General features: G+C 42.9%; 1 protein-coding gene across 4 annotated transcripts in view; it reads right to left on the bottom strand.

The window, feature by feature from the left end:
- ST8SIA5 (ST8 alpha-N-acetyl-neuraminide alpha-2,8-sialyltransferase 5) overlaps positions 1–21,852 on the bottom strand; it is a 142,880-nt gene that overhangs the window by 43,478 nt on the left and 77,550 nt on the right. For 2 of the 4 annotated variants that reach the window (XM_043979208.1, XM_043979210.1), the window contains 3 exons: positions 18,088–18,180; positions 13,645–13,659; positions 7,209–7,295 (listed from right to left, as the gene is read on the bottom strand). In XM_043979208.1, the coding sequence (XP_043835143.1) occupies positions 7,209–7,295; positions 13,645–13,659; positions 18,088–18,180 (195 nt within the window). The remainder of the gene's footprint in view (positions 1–7,208; positions 7,296–13,644; positions 13,660–18,087; positions 18,181–21,852) is intronic. The other 2 variants (XM_043979209.1, XM_043979211.1) reach the window with 1 other exon arrangement.

Raw genomic sequence — 21,852 nt, 5'->3', positions numbered from 1 at the left:
TTAGCCAAATCTTTTCACCTTTCCTACCCTCAACTGCATCAGCTGTGAAAGTGGGGATAATGGGGCAGCTAGGTAGCACAGTGGATAGAGCACCAGTCCTGAAGTCAGGAGGACCTAAGTTCAAATGTGACCTCAGACACTTGACACTTACTAGCCATGTGACCTGGGCAAGTCACTTAACTCTCATTGCCCTGCAAAATAATAATAATAACCTCCATCTTTTAATAAAGTGGGGATAATGATAACTGTTCTTACCTCACAGGGTCATTGTGAGAAGAGGATTTATTGGTGAAGGGCCCCTGATAGGCCCTAGTACCTTTTGTTTTTGTTTTTGTTTTATAAAAAGATCCATTAAAATGCAAGTCTTTATTAAAGTGCCATGCTTCAGCTACATCCCAAGGTTAAATAGGCTTTTGTGGATTGGTCTGAGAACCCAGCCACCACATATGGTGAGTTTTTTGTAGTAATATGTGTTCCAAATTGCAAACATTCAACAAACAAATGAGGCCCTTCATAAATTCAGAACTGACTGAGCAACATTCTTGGTTTATATATTAAAGAAGAGGCACAGTCTCTGTTTTCAAGGGCTTACTCTCTAGGAGACAAGAGAACATTAACATAATCAATGAAAATGTGGAAATCTAAACTTTTTTTTTTTTGGTTTTTTAGTGAGGCAATTAGGGTTAAGTGACTTGCCCAGGGTCACACAGCCAGTAAGTGTTAAGTGTCTGAGGCCGGATTTGAACTCAGGTACTCCTGACTCCAGGGCCGGTGCTCTATCCACTGCGCCACCTAGCTGCCCCCTAAACATTTTTAAAATGTGTCCTGGAAGCAAGAGAGGGATCAGAAATTATGATAATAAGCTGGGTTCATCCCAAAGGGCTTCCTGGAAAAAGTAGGCCCTGAGTTCCAAAAGCACTTTACAGAAACTTATGATTCTGCCCTTCCAATTGTTAGACTCTCCCCCCAAAGTTTTGTATGAGAGTGTGTGTGGTGTAGTGGATAGAGAGTTGGTTTTGGAGTCAAGAAGAACTGGATTCAAATCCTGTCTCTGCTATGTGACCCTGAAAAAAGCTTCTTGGCCTCTTGGTGAAACTCTTTAAGAGTTTAAAATGTAGAGAAGGGGCAGCTAGGTGGCACAGTGGGTAGAGCACCGGCCCTGGAGTCAGGAGTACCTGAGTTCAAATCTGTCCTCAGACACTTAACAATTACTAGATGTGTGATCCTGGGCAAGTCACTTAACCCCAATTGCCTTACTAAAAAAATTTTTAAAAAAACAGCTGTGTGACCCTGGGCAAGTCACTTAACCCCAATTGCCTCACAAAAAAAAAAAATGTAGAGAAGATGCTGATCTGCCTTGATGGAGGAACTTCCACACCAAGGTCTTCCTATAGCAACGAAACCATAGCTCTCACCCATATTTAATAAATACTTATATATTCCATATTCTCTTCCCACCCTTCCCCTCTTTCATTTTTGTCTTTGTAACCATAGCACCTAGCACACGGCCTAGCACATAGTAGATGTGTCATAAATGCTTGTTAATTAAATACTATTAATAATAACTCTCATATATGCAGCCTTTTATAATCTATAAAATATTCTCCACCTATAATTCCATCCAAAATTCACAACAACTCTGGAAGGTAGGTAATGCAAGTATTATTATTTCCCTTTTATTAGATGATGAAGTTGTAAGAGGTTAAGGGACTACAGTAAGTTCACACAGTTAGTAAATAAGCAATAAAGCCAAGAAATAAACAAACAACAAAAAACCAGGCCTTCTGACTCCAAGTCCATTGTTCATCCCAGTATATGCATTCTCCCTTAGAGCGTCAGCTCAAAAATACAGCCGATGAATCAGACACTGAAGGGTTAAACCTCAAGCAATGTGAGCTTAGAAAATGAAGGGACAATGTGGCTGATGAAACAGGCTTGGGAATGCGCCAGGCTGAAGAGTCTGAAAAAAATTTTTTTTTCCTCCTCTGCAGCTGGTGTTCCACCTGGAACTGCATTCTTTCAGGAGCCAAGACTGGGCTGGGGCTCATTGGAGAAGGTCAGACCCTGGGAAACTTCTTGCTTCCTCTGCCTTGAGAACTCAAGTCCTTCCAGCCTGACTGAGGGGGGAATGGAGGGTCCTCTGTGTTCAGATTGTACTTTCTGAAAGTCCAAGAAACCTCCATTTGTCCAAAATGGACAACAGCTTACTGGAAGCTAAAATTGTGTATGTCCCTCCCCTGCCCCCTGGGTTCAGCCATCCTCCAAATCCTATTCAGAGTCATAATGATCACTTTTGTATGATCTAGAGGACCAGAGAAAGCCAGACCACCCCACCCCCACCCTCATGCCCAGTTGCAATGAGAATGAAAAGCTGAAGAGAGTCCTTCCTAAATAAATTGCCTAGAGCCCCAGGACTCATACAGCTAATTGGGAGCCTTGACTCCATCTATTCTCCTTTCTAAGCCTCTGTTTTCTCTTCTGAAAGTGAGGGGCTTGAAGTAGATAATCTCTAGGGGTCCCTTTAAAGTAGTTCTAACATATTATAATTTGGGGACTTCAGATAAACGGCAAACAGAAAACTTTTGGCAAATATTTTCTTTCAAATACTCTCGGGAGGGGGGGGGAGGGGGGGCAGCTAGGTGATGCAGTGGATAGAGCACTGGCCTTGGATTCAGGAGAACCTGAGTTCAAATCCGGCCTCAGACACTTGACACTTACTAGCTGTGTGACTCTGGGCAAGTCACTTAACCCTCATTGCCCTGCCAAAACAAAAAACAAAAAACAATCAAATACTCTCTGGGAGGTAGAAGGTAAGAAATAAAACAGGCTTCTGGGTTCAATAATTTTTTTTTCCAAATTGGAGAAATACTTGGTTTTTTCTCCTATTGCTCCTATTGGTCCCTGGTCTGTGGTCCCTGAACTATATCTTTTAGTCACTGGTCTCTGACCTATATGCTGCTCATCTGTCTTCAGAACCCACTCTTCATTCAGAGCCTTCATGGCCATTGGAACAAATGGGTCATCCCCCCATTCTGCTGGGGGAAGTATCCAGATGCTTGGAATAGACACCCCCCCAACTCACTGACAGGTTTGAGGACTGTTGGTGGCCCTCAACCTGGCTTAGCCAGTCACCTGAGATAGTTTACTGCACGTGCTACAGCTTCTTAGAGCCACAGGTGAGACTTGAGTGTCAGGTGAACACCAAAGGTAGATGAGCAAACCTGGAAGAGACTGAGCAAGCCTCACACCAGAGGTGCTAGTCCTCCTTGACCACCCCATGCACACCTGGTTTCACTGTAAACCCAGAGAGGCAAAGGATTCTTCTTTATCTTGCCTTATGGGGCTGATGGTGAGTAAAAGCAAAAGGATCATCATGTACCTAACTGCAGTGTAGGCAACATCTATTTCAGAGGATGAAAAAGTACAGAAATTCCATAAAGAAATTCACAAAATCCTCCACAAGTACACTTTGAGACTCAAGGTCTTCAATGCCAACATGAGCATGGGAGGAAGGTGTAAAACACATTGGAAAATATGGTTTGAGATCAAGAAATTAAAAAGCCAAAGACTTGTAGACTGCTCAAAAACTCATAGACGCCCACGTGTAAAGGCAATGGATATAATTAGCACCAAATGGCATCACAAAAATGAAATTGACTCTATCTGGACAGGAAATAACTGGTCACAGACACAGAACTAATTTCAAAATCAACTCTCAGATTGCAGTCCAATCATGAACTAGTCAGAGCAAAGATCAAAATAAATACTAGATTAGATGAAAAGAAAGAGAAAAGACTCTGCTTGTAATTATAGCAGCTCCAACCTCTAATAAGCCATGGGTCCAGGAAAAAAATAGGAAATGGATAAAAATAAAGATATTGTCTCTGACAACCACCATTTCCAAATGGAGTCTTACTGATTCAAAAGAGTAGCTACCATGCCTGTCAAGTGGAGAATGGCTTAACAAATCATGTTATACGAGTGTAATAGAATATCACTGTACCAAAAGAAAATATGAACATGAATTTTGAGAAATATCAGAAGATACATGAACCGATGCAGACAGGAGCAAGCAAAACCAAAAAAATAGGAGTAATTACTACAATAACAAAAAAAAACTACAGAGTGAAGTCAAACCCTAAATAACTGTCATGATCAATCTTGGACTCAGAGAAAAGAGGAGGAAATGCATTTCTCTCTGTTCTTAAGAAAGATCAGGAATGATGAGTGAAGAACATTGCATACAGTAGGCACTGTGTTAGTTGTTTTGCCTACTTGTCTTTCTCAATTAATTGAGACAGGGTAGAAGCAGCAGTGATACAAAAAAAAGGAGTTTTAATAAAGTAGTCATTTTTAAAACTAATGGCAATGATAAGGACCCACCTCAGCCAGCAAAGGCAACCTCTTTGGCAAGGGCAATTTTAGATGTGTGCAGACTCCATTGCAAAGTGTTATGGAGGAGGATGGAAGAAGAGTAAAAGTAGCTCCACCCGCCCCCAGTGAAGCAATGTAAAGTGCTTCAGAAGAAATGGGCATTTGCAGGGTTTGGATGGAGAAAGATCCAGCTAAGTCACATCCCAAGAACGCTTATGTTTAAAACTGGAAGAGGAACAACTAACAGAGGTAACATGGAACATAACTATTAGTGTTTCTATTCTGATCTCATCAGCAAAGATATTGGAACCAAACCACACAGGGATTCTACCTCCTCTGTACGAGTAATAAGCAACATGAAAAAAATGGCAACGGCGCTTTAAAAAGATGAAGTAGGGAAGAGCAGCTGGACCAAACCAAATATATATAGAAGAAATCTGTGCTAAATGGGATGTGAAGGGCACTTGAAAATCTTTCTCAGCCAAAGAAAGATTCCAAAAGAAGGGGGAAGTGGGAGGGATGAATATGAGGAGCATGAGCCCCAAAAGCATAAACCAAAACAGAGACAATAATGATATCTCGAATGATGAACAATATCAATAAAGAACAAATCATTGAAACACATAATAACTACATGAAAGAGAAGGATAATAGCCAATGAGATAACATGTGAAGCACTTTGTAAAAGCTTAAAGCACTATAGAAATGCTAGCTATTAATATTATGCCAAGATTTCTGTGAAGCAGCTACAGAAGTCCTCAGGAGAAAAATTATATCTCTGAGAACATACAATAACAACATAGAAAAAGAGAGAATTAAGGAATTGAATATATATTTGGGGGGGGCAGGGCAATGAGGGTTAAGTGACTTGCCCAGGGTCACACAGCTAGTAAATGTCAAGTGTCTGAGGCCACATTTGAATTCAGATCCTCCTGAATTCAGGGCCAGTGCTTTATCTACTGCACCACCAGCTGCCCCGAATATAAAATTTTAATAATTAGAAAACCAAAATAATAGAAAAGAGCATGAATGATGTGCTGTTGCTTCCAAAATTGGTAACCAAGAAGTCAGCAGCTATCAGTTCATATGTCTGGTTTCTTATATATAAAACATTACAGAGCACCCTCAGTGAAGGGATTTGGTTTAATCATCCACACAGGAAAAACAAAATGGATGATGTCCAGACCACAACATGCAATTGAATAGAGTACCTGAGTAAGCCCACTTATATCATGGTCAGGTACTACAGCCAGACAAGGCCTAGTTGGCATTAGAAGAAAGAGATTAGGTTGAAAACTGTGTAGTGCTTTCAATCTATCCCATACTGCTCCATGTTGCAGCCCATTTCTTGAATATCAATATTTTCCTAGTACTGTAAAAAATGGAAAGCCATGATTCCAGAAGAACCAAAATTACAAATAACTCAAAGAAAGGCACAAGATAGAGTATAAGTAGGCTGTAATATATTTCAAAAAATAACTTGCAGGTGAGAAGTGTTGTAAAAGACATCACTGTGGACATATATGACTCAAAAAGGAACTGGGCCTATTGGTAGCAAGGCTGAGAAAGAAGATGGACAACTAGTACCTTGCCCCAAGGGAGACAGCAACAGAGAGAGGCAGACAGATATATGCGTATGTATGCATGTGGATATAAATATATGTGGATATGTATATATATATATATATATATATATTTATAGCATGCCTCTAGATAGGTAGATAACCTATGGATGATTTAAAGAAAATATGGCAAGAATTATATAGCATTTCCTCATCTGTAGAATGGGCTTAATAGTACATTTACTACTTAAATCACAAATTAGAGACTATTATTTATACTCCTCCTACAGATGAGCCCTTCTTGAGGAAAGATCAACATATAAAAGTGTTGATCTCCAAAGACAAATTACAAGGTGACAATAAAGCCATTCTTCACTTTCAAATTAGATTCCCCACAAGATTCCCTTAAATTGTGAGCTCCCTCAGCATATTTTAAATGAAACTTTAATCCAATTGATACATTTTCCTTTGACATACTCCATTAAAGCAAGGCCTATCTGCATTAACATAATATAGCTCAATCAACAAATCTTTACTGAGCACCTATAATGTGCTCAGTACTATACTGGTGAGATGGAGAAGATGGCTAAGACATAGTTTCTGAGCTCCCACTAACTGGAGGGGCCATGTTTATATGTGTGAGATAATTAGCTCACAATAATATAATATAATTATGTGCCAGACAGTGAGGTACTAACAGTGGACTGCTATCTGGCAGAGGCAGTCAGAGAATAGGAATAACAAAAGATCTCAGATTTAAAGCTGGAAGGAATGAACCCTAGAAGTCATCTAGTCAAACTCCTTCATTTTACAAATGGGGAAACTAAGGCCCAAAGAGGGTGTGTGATTCAGCCAGGGTCACACAGGTGGTAAGCAGCAAAGCTAGGCTTTGAACATGGGTCCTCTGATTCCAAATGCAGCATTCTTCCCACAGTACCAGGCTGCTTATCAATCAATAATCAATGGGGTTAGAAGTAATTGGTGAGGGGCAGCTAGGTGGCACAGTGGATAGAGCACTGGCCCTGGAGTCAGGAGGACCTGAGTTCAAATCCAGCCTCAGACACTTAACACTTACTAGCTTGTGTGACCCTGGGCAAGTCACTTAACCCCAAATGCCTCACTAAAAAAAAAAGAAGAAGTAATTGGTGAAATCCTCATAGAAAAGATGACTGGAAATGGGCCTTGAAGAAGCAGTAGACTCTAGCTAGTCAGAGAGGAGACCAAGGGTATTTGGGGCAGGGGAAGAGGGGAAGACAGTAGTGTCTTACATACTTGAACTGGTTGGCTTCTGAGATATTCATCGCCCATTTGCACATCTGGAGACTCTTCCACCTGTCAAACAGCTCTGATTGCTTCACCCTTTAAAAAGCACAAGCAGAGGAAATCGTCAAAATTCAGTCCGGCCAAAGGTTTCATGATTTAAAATAAATGCAATGGATTATTCTCCACCCACCAAAGCCTTCTGGATCCTTATGGTGCACTATGAGCAATATTGTGAGAATCACAAAATTTTAAGCATAGAAACTAGAGCTGCCCAGTTTATTTGGATGGCAGACTCTGAGGTTTCCCACCAGGGCTGAGGAGTTCAGGAGAAATGGAGAGGAGCAAGGTTAGATAAGTTATGTTTCATAAAATTCTAGAGAATTCTAAGGCCTTCAGGCAGATGACTAGTGAAAACCATTTCTCTAAAACCTTTGTCATAAAGGCCATTCTCAGAATGGTACATATACACAGAGGGTAGACTTGATGAAAACACAAGAAATGAACGAGCAAGTTGGCTTTTGCAGGCAACTTCATATATAGCTACCACACAGTTGACTGAGATGTGAGGAATATGAGATCCCATAGTGTCACTCCACAACATGTGCGTCTTCTCTCCCTAAAAGCCTCTGGGGAGGAAGACTCCATTGGCAATATTGTTATAAAAAGGATGGCCTTTCTGTTTGTTCTCCCTCCTCTTCCATAGCAATACTTCAGGTGAGGCAGCTTGTTATGGAGGAAAGAGCTATGAATATGGAGTCAGAGGACTTGGATTCAAATCCCTGCTCTGCTACTAACTTTGTGACCTTGGGCAAGTCACCTAACTTCTCTGGGCATCTGTTTTCTCATTTGTAAAATTAGAGAGTTGGATTAGATTATCTCTATGGTCCTTTCCAGCTCAAAATCAATGACCCTGTGACCATCAAAGCCAGTTCTTCCCCTGACAGTAGTCTAGAGCCCTATTGTGGACCAGCATTTCTGCTGTTCCAGAGCGGAGCATTCAACTCCCTCCCTTGGTGTTTGATCTGCCTATCAGTCCTATTTCTGGCCAAAATCTCTCTAGCTTTCAAGGAAGCCTTCTCCAGAGTGAGAGGGCCAGGGAAGGGTACCATTTTTAGACAGATTACAATCAGGAAAGGGATGTCCTCTACAGTTATCCTCTTAAGGTTTTGAGGTCCAAGCATCCATCAGTCCTAGAAGCAGCTCATCTGGCTGCAGGGCCACAGGATGTAAAAAGATGGTCATGGTGCACTAGCCATGTCAGCAGGGGCTGGTCCCTTGGTGAAGACACTGGCAAGAAACTCCACAATGCTGACACTATTTGTTTCTGCATTTCATGCTTTCAGCCTCCTTCCCCCTCCCCCCATGCTCACTGCTAATCCTTCTAGGTTCCTGCAAGAACGACCTTCATCAAGGGACCAGAGTCATCATTGACTTTTCTAACAGCAGAGTCATGATGGGAGGCTTACAGCCAGGCTTAAACTCATCTGTTGGTCTTCTGCAGGACATTCAAAATAAGTCACCACTGGTGTCTGGCTGTCCTAGGAAACAATCAAGCCTTTGCCTATTGGCCTGGGGGTAAGGCCAGTTTTATGAGTGGGCTGCCACCCACAGAGCATGATTCTGGGGATGCTGGGAAGTATCCAATCCTTGGAGGACAACTGCAGTTATGGGGAGAAAAAAAAGAATCTAACCTGTCAAGACACTAAAGAGCTACAAAAACGTGAGTGGTTGTTACAACCTTCCCTAGGCTCTAGAGCTCGGAAGGACCTCAGAGGGGTCTAGTCCAACCCCCTCATTTTACAGATAAGGAAACTGAGACCCAGAGAGTTAAGTGGCTTTGCCACTTCCTACCTCTGTGACCTTGAGCAAGTCACTGAACTCTGACGGGCCTCAGTATCCTAGTTTGTGAAAAAGCATGGGTCAAATTAAATGACCTACAACTTGCCTGAGATCACATAAGTAATAAGTGACAGAATCTGGATTTGAATCCAGGTCCTGGGTTTCCAAAACCAATGTTCCTTCCACTCTGCCACATGTCCTTCTCTTGGCACCCCTGCCAAAGGATGCTGACAAGGAAAAGGCCTGGTCAGAGAGCCCCTTTAGAACACAGAGGGGCCAGTAGGGTAAAGTAGGAGAGAACAGGGAGGCATAAACTGCTCTAGCTTATAATGAGCTGTGAGACTTAAAAGAGTCCTTGAAGTTCACCCAGGCTGTGACAAGAGGCATCTGTGGTGTAGCAGGGCTGAAAGGGTGCTTACACATCCCCTGATCCACCCCACCTTCCTTTACCTTCATTCCCAGCACAAAAATTCAGCCATTTTCATCCTGTATAAATTGAAAATTCAAGGGGAAAAAAAAACACTTGATACAGGATTAAAAGAAACTGGGCCCAGCAAGGTCAGGCTGTACTGCACAGTGCAGAATCTGAAAGAACGCCATCCACAAAGGGGCCCCATAGGGTGTCCCTCTCTCCTTTTCCCAATAAGCCCTTCTACTCCTGGGAGAAGATAGGCAACTGCTCCATAATGATCTTTTGTGCACTCGTTAATTTGCTGACAGAGGAAGGGAACAAATGTTTGCAAAGCCCAAGCAGCTAGAGAGGTGCTGTAACAAAGGATGCTTCTTCCATAGCCCGCCATGGGAAAGCAGATGGTTGCCAACGACATCTATGGTTTTTGCAGTGTAGAAAAAATGTATTAAAATTGAATAGAAAAGGGCTGACTGAAGCTAATTGGCCCACATGCTTATATGCTCTCTCTTCCTGAAGGTGAGAAGGAAAAAAATTGCATCCACCTTCATGCATTTCATTATGAACTCTGTGAATATGATTCCCAAAGCTAGATATCCAGTCATTCTCTGTCCCAAACTAAATGAAGGGGGACTTATGAGTGAGCTCAGAGGAGTGTGTACTCAATATGCCTTATCTGTCTATCTGTGTTTCTGTGTTTGTTTCTGTCTTCCTCCCTCTTTCTCTGTCTGACCACCTCTGTTTGCCTGTCTCTGTCTCTGTCTGTCTTTTTGTCTCTCTCTCCCTCCATTTTCTCTCTCTGTTTCTCTGTATCTCTTTGTCTCTTCTCTCTCTCTCTCTCTCTCTCTCTCTCTCTCTCTCTCTCTCTCTCTCTCTCTCTCTCTCCACACACACACACACACACCATATTGCTCCCACTGAAGGCCAAAAAGTAAAGCATTTGGGACAGAGATATGGGGAAAAGATCCTGTTCTAGAGGGTTCAGGAGTGAGCTATTATTTGTTGGAATGTGATGCTTCTGCATTCTACCCCAGATGTTCCCAGCTTGGGTCCTTATAGTTAACCAGTGGAGGTTTCTTTTCTATACTGTTATCAAAGCTGTAGTGGAAGATAGAGCACGTGGGTTTGTTGGCCGGGCTCAAAGAAGATCTCACTTCAGGCTATAACCTAGGAAAAAGCTCTACAAAATCCTCCTTCATCATCCTTCCCTCCTGACCCCAATCTCACTGATCTAATTTCTTGTTATTTCATAACACAGACACAGTATATTGGTGGAATGCATGGGATGTGCACTGTCGGGCACCAGAGACATCCCCTTTCTTCCCTCACTAATTATTTCCCTCCTCCACGTGTGAGGGACATATTGCCTGACATTGCCATGTTAAAGGTTCATTCCTCTTGGTTAAATGTTCCTCTGAGCAAGGTATTCTTTGAAATACAAATATTCTTTAAAAAAAGAAAAGAAAAGAAAAGAAATATAAATATTCTGGGTAAGGAAATAGACTAAATCATCAGCACCTGTGCATGAATTTGGTTAATCTAGATACTCTCTCTCCTTTCTGAATCCTACCCAGGGGTGCATTCATTCTGCCATGGACAGGGAAGAAAGAACACTAAACTTGGACTCTGGAGACCTTAGATGGAATCCTAGTACTTACCTGTGGACTGGGTGACTGTGGACAAATCACCCAACCTCTGAAAGCCTCATTATTCTCCGATGTAAGGAATGGTGATAATAATGTGTACAGTGCCCACTCTATTTATTGGAATTGTTTTGAGGACAGCATTTTGTAAGTCTTAAAGCTATTATTACCTCCCACAGTGTCTAGCCCAGGGCCTCCATAAAAATTAGTTGAGTGTTGGGAGTGACAAAGAAGCCTACCAATCCTACCTGGTCAAAGGAAGATTCCCAGAAAAGAGAACATGCTTCATATTAAATTAGGATGTTAGTCCTTCCCATCTTCTGGGAAAATAAACAGTCACAAGATAAAGCTTGTTCTGAAGAAACATGCCTCCATAGTTGGTGAGCGGGATAAGTTACTGTTCCATAAACCAGGGTCTACTATACAGGTAAGCAGAGTCAGCATCTACCTATGACCATGTGGTTTCAAAGAAAGGAAAAAGCCTCCCTGTCCCACAAAATACTTTCTATAGCTACTTCTTTTTTTTTTTTTTGTGAGGCAATTGGGGTTAAGTGACTTGCCCAGGGTCACACAGCTAGTAAGTGTTAAGTATCTGAGGTCAGATTTGAACTCAGGTCCTCCTGACTCCAGGGCCAGTGCTCTATCCACTGCGCCACCTAGCTGCCCCTCCATAGCTACTTCTTGATTCTTCTAGGGAAAGGAAGCAGTGATACACAGAGGGAGAAGAGGGCCTAGGTTCAGCCTGCCTCCGGCATTCCTTGTATAAATCTGGGTAAGTCACTGAGTCCTTGGGTCTCCATTTCTTCCTTTGTGAAGTGAGGGAGTTGGACCGCTTGGCCTCTAAAGTCCCTTTGACCTCTAAGTTATTATTATCCTATAATTAGTTGACTTTTGAGGTCACTCACAGATCTAAATATATGATTCTATGAACTTCTCTGACATCTTCACAATCACATGTCAATGACTGCTCACAAATCCTCTTGCAAGATCAGGGTCTGGGGAAAAAGGGAGGAAGAGAGCCAATGGGCACTAAACACCTGAAGCATACAATAGGAAGAAGTGGGAACAAAGATGAAGAAACAGGAGGTGGGGAACATCAAAGTCACACCCCCTCAAACTGGTCCAGGGTTGGAGCCCAGAGTTCTCTGCACCTACCCCATAAGCCCTTTATGGATAAGCCTAATGGGCATAGTTAAAAGGTCAGCCCTAGGGAAACTCTTGTGACTTGGCACCAGTACCTTAATGATATCCCAAAGCTGATTTCACTAATTCATCCAGAGAGACATTTTTGCCATTCTTTCCATCCTCTCCTGCACCACCCTGGCCCTCCCCTCCTCCCCCATCCTCACCTTCTTTCTCCCCACACCCCCTCTCTCTGCCTAACACACCATTCTGTGAGTCATGAGAGAGGTGCTACTTCATAGCAAAGTCTTGCATCACCCTCAGCCCAAGGGGGAAATGGTCCCACTTCACAGTCAGACTGCTCTGCTCCACCTGTCAACACCCTCCCCCATATCATATCTCTCCTCTCCTCTCCTCTCCTCTCCTCTCCTCTCCTCTCCTCTCCTCTCCTCTCCTCTTCTTTCTCTTCTCCTCTCTCTCTCTCTCTCTCTCTCTCTCTCTCTCTCTCTCTCTCTCTCTCTCTCTTTCTTTCTCTCTCTCTCTTTCCCACCACTTCACCCTACAAGGGTTTTCCTACATGCCTTCTCCCTAAAGAAATGATCTCCCCACAAAAAAACTGCAGGCTGGCATTTTCCCTGACGATAAGAAGTCCAACCCTCACCCTTCACTAAGGCCCACTCTCCACAGCTCTGAGATATCTGAAGGATGGCCTATTTAAGCACTACTGGGCACAGAGAAGGGTTTTTCCTTAAAAAGAGGGTGTTTGCACCAGATTTCTCTCCCTGGTAAATTTCAACCCAGTTCACCTTGACCCCCCCAATAATTTCTCTCCTCATCACAGTCCAAGGTCAAAATCAGCTCTCAGCATGTTGTCCAAGGAATGGCATCAAGTCTTCCCCTCTCAGAAAGCCATAAGGTAGCTGCTTTTACCCCCTGATTCATGGCCCTGGTGCATTTGTTACCTGTGGGAGAAGAGAGGGGCCCTTCAGGAAAGGCCCCTCATCCAGGTTCTAGGGGACCAAGTATTGTGTACCTAAGTTCAAATGTAGTGTAGTGTTGTGTGCTGATCCCTAAACTCCAGAAACCGGGGTTCAAATTACAACTCTGTGGGACCATGGAAAAATCAATTCATTTTCCTGAACCTCAGTTTTCTCATCTGTAAATGGAGATCATAACACTTGTACTACCTACATCATAGGTTAGTTGTAAGAAAAAGCATTTTGAAAGCCTTCTAGTACAATATTAAATGTAAGGCTGTGTGGCATTATGCATAGAGGGCTGGCCTTGGAGTCAGGGGTCCAGTCTTCTGAGACATAGGGACTCTGTGACCCTGGTACAAGGCTCTTAACCTCCCAGTGCCCCCCAGACAATTTTCTAACATTATAAATTGCAGAGCAGGCGCCAATTTGCATGGGTAGGGAGAATTCCTCACCTGGAGCTCTTTACACTGATGGAATCACAGGTCAAGTCAAAAAGGGAGAGAGAGAGAAAAGAGAGAGAGAAAGAAAATCCTTAGTAAACCCAGTATCACACGGGAATCAACTGTGCCATATAAGTGAATAACTAAAGCTTGTCTTTATAAGTGTCAAAAAAATGGCTTTGGTCTTAACCATTTTGAAGGAAGTCTCTAAAATGTAGCCTATTTTTCTCTGCTTTCTTAAGCAAAATAAAATAGTCATAGAAAGAGCTGGTAGGAACTTTAAAAATCATCAGGAATTAACCTTTTCTCAATGACTCATCATTCTGAATATCAATTGCATTTCACTGTAATACAGTGATGCCTTCAGGCCAAAACATCCTTACCTACACAAAATGGCCCCACAGTGTGGTGGGGTTTTTGAGTATCTTGTCTTCTTTGTAGAGTTTTTCTACATGTAGAGCTGTCTGTCGGCTATCACTTCTCCCTGCCTATGCCAATCCTTCTCTCCTTTCTTCTAATATGTTGTGGCTGAAAACTAAATCACCAAGTATATTAGAATTGTGCCCAAAATAAGAGTAAATAGTTTCTGAGTAAGAGCCTGAGAGGGCTCATTTATAAATAAAGTGAATGAGCTTTGGGATCAACTACCTGGGTTCTCAGATACCTTTTGTTTTTGCCTACTTTTGTGTTCTTAAATGCCTTCCAGTAATCCAAGTTGCCAGATAATTGAATTCCAGATAAAGAGAATAGAAATAATATTCATAATTATTATTATTGTAAGAAATAATAATTCAATTTAAAATTTGATGAACACTTGTTATGTTTTCATTAAACACACACACACACACACACACACACATTTTGGGAATTTTTCAGATGCTGACATTTCCAAGGATAGAAATCATATCAAGTGGCTAAATTATCTCCATGATTCTGACCACTTTTACCCAAAGGAGGGAGTATAGTGCATTGGAGCATGTAGGCAAGGTCTTTTCCTTGGAAAAGAAAAAAGGGTTGCCTTGGGTGCCACTATATTGGAAACAATGTCCCCCCTGAAGTTTGGTAGATTACTTATTAATTATTTAAATGCCCTTAAGCTGCTCTGTGTCCTCTTAAATTCACCATCCAGTCTTTCAGCCTTGATATGACCATCTGGAAACAGTGTCCTCTTGTGATTCTCAAATATGTTTGTCTTGATGGTAAAAGCCATGTCAAACCTCTTTGTATCCCTCCAATGTCTACCATAGAGCTGGGCATGTAGAAAGTTCTCAATAAATCCTTGTTGGTCAAATGATTTAGAATGACGGGCAGCGGGGCGGCTAGGTGGCGCAATGGATAAAGCACCGGCCCTGGATTCAGGAGTACCTGAGTTCAAATCTGGCCTCAGACACTTACTAGCTGTGTGACCCTGGGCAAGTCACTTAACCCCCATTGCCCCGCAAAAAAACAAAAAACAAAAAATAGAATGACGGGCAGCTTCAGACTAACAAAGAATAAAGTCCAAATTCCCTAACCTGACATTCAAGGCACTTGACATTCTGGCCCCAACTTACCCTTCCAATCTCATCTCCCTTTATTCCTATATAACAATCCTCTACTCCAGCAAGATTGGTGTATTTTTTACTGTTCTAAGCATACCCCATATAGTCTCCCCTCGGCACTTTTGCTTTCATCATTCCTCCTCTCTCCTTCTTTAGTCTCTCTTTTTATGTAGCTGCAACCAACCCTCCAGAATCAACTCGAGTCCCCATCGTCCCCATGAAGCCCTTCCTGCCAACCTGGAGCCACAGTGATGGAGGAATCATTCCCTCCTCTGACCTCTCCTAGAAGCTTTTATCAATTCACTCATCCAGTCTTTGGCATAGATTGTTTTTGCATCATTAGCAAACTTTTTATGACTCTGTACCATCTTCCCAACTAGACTGTAAGCTCTCTGAGGCCAGGAACCATGGCTTCTCTGTCTCTTCCCAGCCTCATGTCTTGGGCAGAGTAGGTTCTCATTGAATACTGTTTCTGATTTTGAAAGGAGGAAGAGAAAAACAGGAGAGTGACCCTCAAGCGAATGCTAAATTACCCCCAAAACTGGGCTAAATGCTTTGTATTTCTCCTCTCTTCTACCTCTAAGCTCATAAAAAGAGTGTTCTCTACTCTGCCTCCACTGCCATCCATTCACCCCTCAATCCCTCACAATCTGACTTCTTGTCCTATGCCTCTAATGGAAATGTTCTCTCAAAGGTTACCAGTGATCTCTTAGCCACACACTCCAATGGCCTTTTCTCAATCCTCATCCTGTGTGAACTCTCTAAAACTTTTGATGCTATTAATGATCCTTCTCTTCTGCATTTGCTCCCCTCCCTGGGCTTCTGAGATACTTTTCTTCCCTAGTTCTCCCACTTGTCTGAGCACTCCTTTGCCGATTCTATCCATTTTCCACCCCTTGTGTATGAGTGTCTCCTAAGACTCTGTCCTGGGATCCCTTCTCTTCTCCTGCTCTCTCTCTCTCTCCCCCACTTTGAACTCCCCCTAAATCCAACTCTCCTTTAAATTTTCCTGTTTCTGTTGAGGACCCCACCATCTTTCTATCCATCCAGGTTCATAATCTTGGAGTCATCCTCAACTCTTTCCTCTCCCTCACCACTTCTAATCAGCTACAAGGTCCTGTTGATTGTACCTCCGTGACATCTCTCATATCTATCCCCAACTCTCTGCTCTAGTGGTCATCACCCTATCTCAGGCCTTCATCACCTTTCAACTGAGGCTATTGTGAGAACTTCTAATCGATCTACCTTCTTCCAGTCTCTCTCCAATCTATCCTCCACATGGGTGTCAAAATAATTTTCCTGAGACACAGGTCTGTTCATATCACTCCCCCTGCTCAAAAAATGTCACTGGCTCCCTGGTGTCCCCAGGAGAAAATAGAAAACTCCCCCACCTGGGTTTCAAGGCCCTTTCCAAATTGGCTTCAACCTCCTATTTTATCTTATTGCACATTCCTCCTCCTCTTCAAACATGATATATTCTAACCATGGGGGACCAGCTGTTTCCTGAACTGAACGTGGTATCTTCCGTCTCTATGCACTCAGAGCATCAGTCCACTGGACCAGGAATTCACTCCTTCTTCACCTCTGTCTTTCAGATTCCCTCTTTCCCTTCAAGGCTCAGCTCCAGTGCCACTCCCTCCATTTTGCCTACCCTGATCCCTCCAGCTGATAATGTCCTCTCTCTCCTCAAAAATTACTCAAGCACTTTGTCTGTTTTCTCCTTCTTTGCCCATGTATTACTTTGTACTACATTTTTCTGAGAACATGTTATGCCTCTCCCAGTAGATTGTAAGCCCCTTGAGGGCAGGGACTACTTCTTTTTTTTGTTTTGGTTCCCAGGGTCTGGCACAGTGTCTTGGATACCAAAGATATGTAATAAATGTTTGTCTTCTTGAATGTGAGTACATCATTGAACTGCATTGGTTTCACTAAAAATTTCCAGTAAGGGTAGTTGGCCAGCAACATGGCCATGAGCCTGGTTACTTAAACAAGATATTCAGACATCCCAACTATCCTTCTGCCTGTGCTGGTGTATGGGAGAGATGTTCCATAAGATCACAGATCTAAAGCTGAAAGGGACCCTTGGGTCCATCCAGTCCATGAAGAAAATGAGGCATAAGGGGCAGCTAGGTGGCGCAGTGGATAGAGCACCAGCCCTGGATTCAGGAGGACCTGAGTTCAAATCCGGCCTCAGACACTTGACACTTACTAGCTATGTGACCCTGGGCAAGTCACTTAATGCTCATTGCCCCAGAAAGAAAGAAAGAAAGAAAGAAAGGAAGGAAGGAAGGAAGGAAGGAAGGAAGGAAGGAAGGAAGGAAGGAAGGAAGGAAGGAAGGAAGGAAGGAAGGAAGAAAGGAAGAAAGAAAATGAGGCATGGAGACTCCCAGGGTAGTATAGTTAGCATCTGGGTCAGGAATTGAACTTAGGTTTTCCTGACTCCAGGTACAGTGCCCCGTTAGTGCCTCCTTTCTTGCTACAGGGGTTCCTAGAAGTCTCAGTGAAGTTTGAAGCTTTTAATAACAAAAAACTGCACTGCAATTCCTGGGACACCCTGAACTTCACAGGACCACAAAATATTTTTGTTTATGTTTTTGTTTGGGGTTTTTTTTGGTGGGGCAATGAGGTTTAAGTTACTTGCCCGGGGTCACACAGCTGTAAGTGTTGTGTCTAAGGCCAGATTTGAACTCAGGTCCTCCTGAATCCAGGACCAGTGCTTTATCCACTTTATCCACCACCTAGCTGCCCTCAGGACCACAAAATATTAAAACTAGGACTTAGAAGATCTCGAGTATAATCCTTTCATTTCATAAACATCTGTGGTCTAGACAAGGGACTTGCCCAGGGTCATTTAGCAGGCTAAAATTTCTCTCAGCCCATCTAGCCAGAGAACTCTTGATAAGACAACACTTACATGGACAGCACCTTCACCTCCAGAATTTCATGGCGAAGTTCCAGGCATCTGGTGGAGTTATATTCAAAAGGTCCCTCATAAAATTCGAAGTACCTGAGGATGGAGACATGAGTATCTCATTACAGGTTGAAGCAAACATTGGAGGGTGAGGAGGGGGGAGTAAAGCAGTCACCTGGCATCTGGGAGAAGGGGAGAGGGTGATCTTATGAGGTCCCTACCTTACCACACTTGATATTCTCATGTTGGTCATGAAGACATGAAGGAGGTCAGGATCAAATAAACATATAAAACCCTAAAAAGTTGGCCCCCTGGAGTATCCTGTATTCTTACATTATCAGGGAAGAATTGTTTCAGTTGTCAATTATCTAGGGCCCCACCCACTCTGCCCTTACAGGGGACCTTCTTCTCCCCTGGTATTTGTGATCATTTGACTGAAGCAATGTGTATCAGTGTTACAGTATGAGGGCAGCTTTGGGCCAGTGTCTGAAGGGGGCGGAGGTGGCTAGGAGGTGGTAGCCCCATCTGTGCATTCAGGCATCCTTCCCAATTCTCCATGACCACCAATAACTGAGCATTTACTCATGGCTGAATTGTTCCAAAATTAGGAACCTGAAGTCTGTCTTCAGTTACCTCAGTTCTGCTTTTCTGCCTTTCACAGCACTCCCTCTGCCCACCCAAAACCCACCTCGAGCCCCTCCCACTGTGCCCCACCTCAACACAGGCAGCTCAATAGAAATATAAATCCCAACAAAGCTGGGTTTGGCCTCTAAGCCTTGACATCAGCTGTCTCCCCTTCCCCCCTCCCAAGGCTAAGAATGCTCTCCTCGGGACAGCTAGGTGGCGCAGTGGATAGAGCACTGGCCCTGGATTCAGGAGTACCTGAGTTCAAATCGGGCCTCAGACACTTAACACTTACTAGCTGTGTGACCCTGGGCAAGTCACTTAACCCCAATTGCCTCACTAAAAAAAAAAAAAATGCTCTCCTTGCTCCCTATGCCTCTTAGCATCCTTCTAGGCTGAGCTCCTGTTCAACCTCCTACAAGAGGTCTTGCATGATTTCCCCAGTTGTTAGTTTACCCCCCTCCCCATTACTTTGTGATTGGTTTTTTTGTTTCTTTGTTTGTTTTTTGGTGAGGCAATTGGGGTTAAGTGACTTGCCCAAGGTCACACAGCTAGTAAGTGTTAAGTGTCTGAGGCCGGATTTGAACTCAGGTACTCCTGAATCCAGGGCCGGTGCTTTATCCACTGCACCATCTAGCTGCCCCGTGATTGTTTTTAATGTATTTTTGCTTATTTATCTGTGTGTGTGTTGTCCTCCCCACTCTCCCAAGTAGAGTGTAAGCTCTTTACAGGCAAGGAAAGTTTCATTTTCATCTTTGTATCCCAAGTTCCATTACGCATAATAACTGCCTGTTAAATACGTGTTGAATTGAAATTAATCTCTAATTGCTCTAATGATCACATGGAAGCTTCTACTCTCTGACAAAGGAATCTCAAGCATCCACCAGCAAGTTCATAGGTTGTCATAGGCAGGCCTCCGAATGTCAGAGCAAGAAAGGTGTTTAGGGGGCAGCTAGGTGGCACAGTGGATAAAGCACCAGCCCTGGATTCAGGAGGACCTGAGTTCAAATCTGGTCTCAGACACTTGACACTTACTAGCTGTGTGACCCTGGGCAAGTCACTTAACCCCCATTGCCCAGAAAGGAAGGAAGGAAGGAAGGAAGGAAGGAAGGAAGGAAGGAAGGAAGGAAGGAAGAAAGGAAGGAAGGAAGGAAGAAAGAAAGGTGTTTAGATCTGATCTAATATAACCCCCACCTGTAAAATGAAGCCCTCTTACCTCCTCAAACTACCTTCTATTCACTTATCTGTGTACATGTTATACCACTTGCCTCCCTTCCTCCAAATAGAATGTAAGCTCTTGGAGGGCAGGGACTGATTCATTTTTTTTCTTAGTATACACAGTACCTAGAATACAATAAATGTTTAATAAATATTTGTTGAACTGAATTAAAAGTTAGCCACAGTCACCCAGCTAGGATATGATACCTGGTCTTCCAAATCCAAGAGCAAACATTTTTCCATGACAGCACACTGAAGAAAACAAACATTCCAATGTCTCAAAATTGTTGATTCATGTATGCAAATTCATACATGCACTGAGAAGCTGTATGGTATGAAAAGTGTTGGACCAATAGTCAGGAGAGTCCTGGGTTTGAATCCTGCCCCTGACACTTAATAGTTGTATGGCCTTGGTTGGACTACATGGCCTCTGAGGTCTCTTCCAGCTCTCTCTCTTCGATGCTTTATCATTTTAAGGTGGTACAGCCCCAATCTGCTTCACTTTCCTCATTTGTAAATAGGGGATCATAATGCCTGTGGTACCACATCATGGGGTTGCTGGAACAGACAAGTGAGATGATCTACAGAAAGTACTTTGCCACCTATGAGGCGGTAAACTATTTATCAATATACATTCTGTGACAATTTAATGTATTTATCAATTTCATTAGTCTATGGCATCTGGGAAAATACATGTAGCACTGGCAAAGGACTTCCCCAAACTAGAATGTACCATCCCTCTGCTTCCTGTTCCCTTCCTCATGATTTTCAGGGGTCTCTGCAAGGCAGGGATCACTCTATGATTCAGTCATTTCTGTTTGTTTTAGTTGAAATAATAATAGCTAACATTCTATATAGCTCTTACTATGTGCTGGACACTATTCTAAGCACTTTACCATTATTATCTCATTTAATCCTCATGACAATCCTGGAATTGTAGGTACTGTGATTATCCCCACTTTACAGATGAGGAAACTGAAGCAAAGAGAGGTTAAGTGATCTGCAGAGGGTCCCACAGCTAGTAAGTGTCTGAAGGCAGATTTGAACTTGGGTCTTTCTGACTCTAGGCTCAGTACTCTATCCACTAGCTTCCCCTAACAAGTAGAAGAGGAGGAAATGGCAGAACAAAAGGAAAAATCCCAGAGCAACATGGGAGACGTGGAGAGGTCCAATGCAAATTTTATAGGCTAGGTAGAATTCTGACAACCATACACATTAACATATTAACAATGCATACATGTATAACATGTTCATGCATATACACAAGGACACACATAATACATGAATACATGCAAATATGGTATGTATCCATATGCATATATCTGATGCATCCACATATGCACACATTATAATCCGGTATAGACACATACACATATGTGTGTATAGATAGAGAGAGAGATGAGAGAGATCATGTATTTTGCAATATGTAGTGTATTTGTAATGTATATCTACATATTTACACATGAATGCCTTACCACAGGCACAAATGCAGAGAACTATCACTTCTTCCCCTATGAGCAGCAGTTGTGGTCCTAGCTACTCATGGAAACACAGGGGCAGAGGAAACTCTCCATTATTTATGTGGGAAGCTGAGCAGCTGCAGCCATAAAACCTCACTCTCTTAAGTCTTGGCCCAAGGATCAGTCAGAGCCAAGGTCATGTCCCATCATCCATTCCCTCACGCAGCAGAAAAAACCAGCAAAGTGCGGGTGCAATCCCAGATGGAGCCAGAGACTATGGTCCTAAATAAGCAGCCAGTTGCCCAAGCTCGAGGCTGGCACCAGATTCTGGCTCCCAGCCTAGATCAGCCAATGTGCAAGCCTGGTGGCTTGACTAATCATGCAGAAAGGGGGTAGGGTTCCAAAAAGGGTACATCCGGCCTTTGTATGTTCAGCCACTTACAATAAATCATCCACTGTGAGCATG

Source organism: Dromiciops gliroides, chromosome 1 (assembly GCF_019393635.1).
Source record: "Dromiciops gliroides isolate mDroGli1 chromosome 1, mDroGli1.pri, whole genome shotgun sequence".
NCBI classification, from domain to species: domain Eukaryota; kingdom Metazoa; phylum Chordata; class Mammalia; order Microbiotheria; family Microbiotheriidae; genus Dromiciops; species Dromiciops gliroides.
This window is presented reverse-complemented; position numbering and strand designations above follow the sequence as displayed.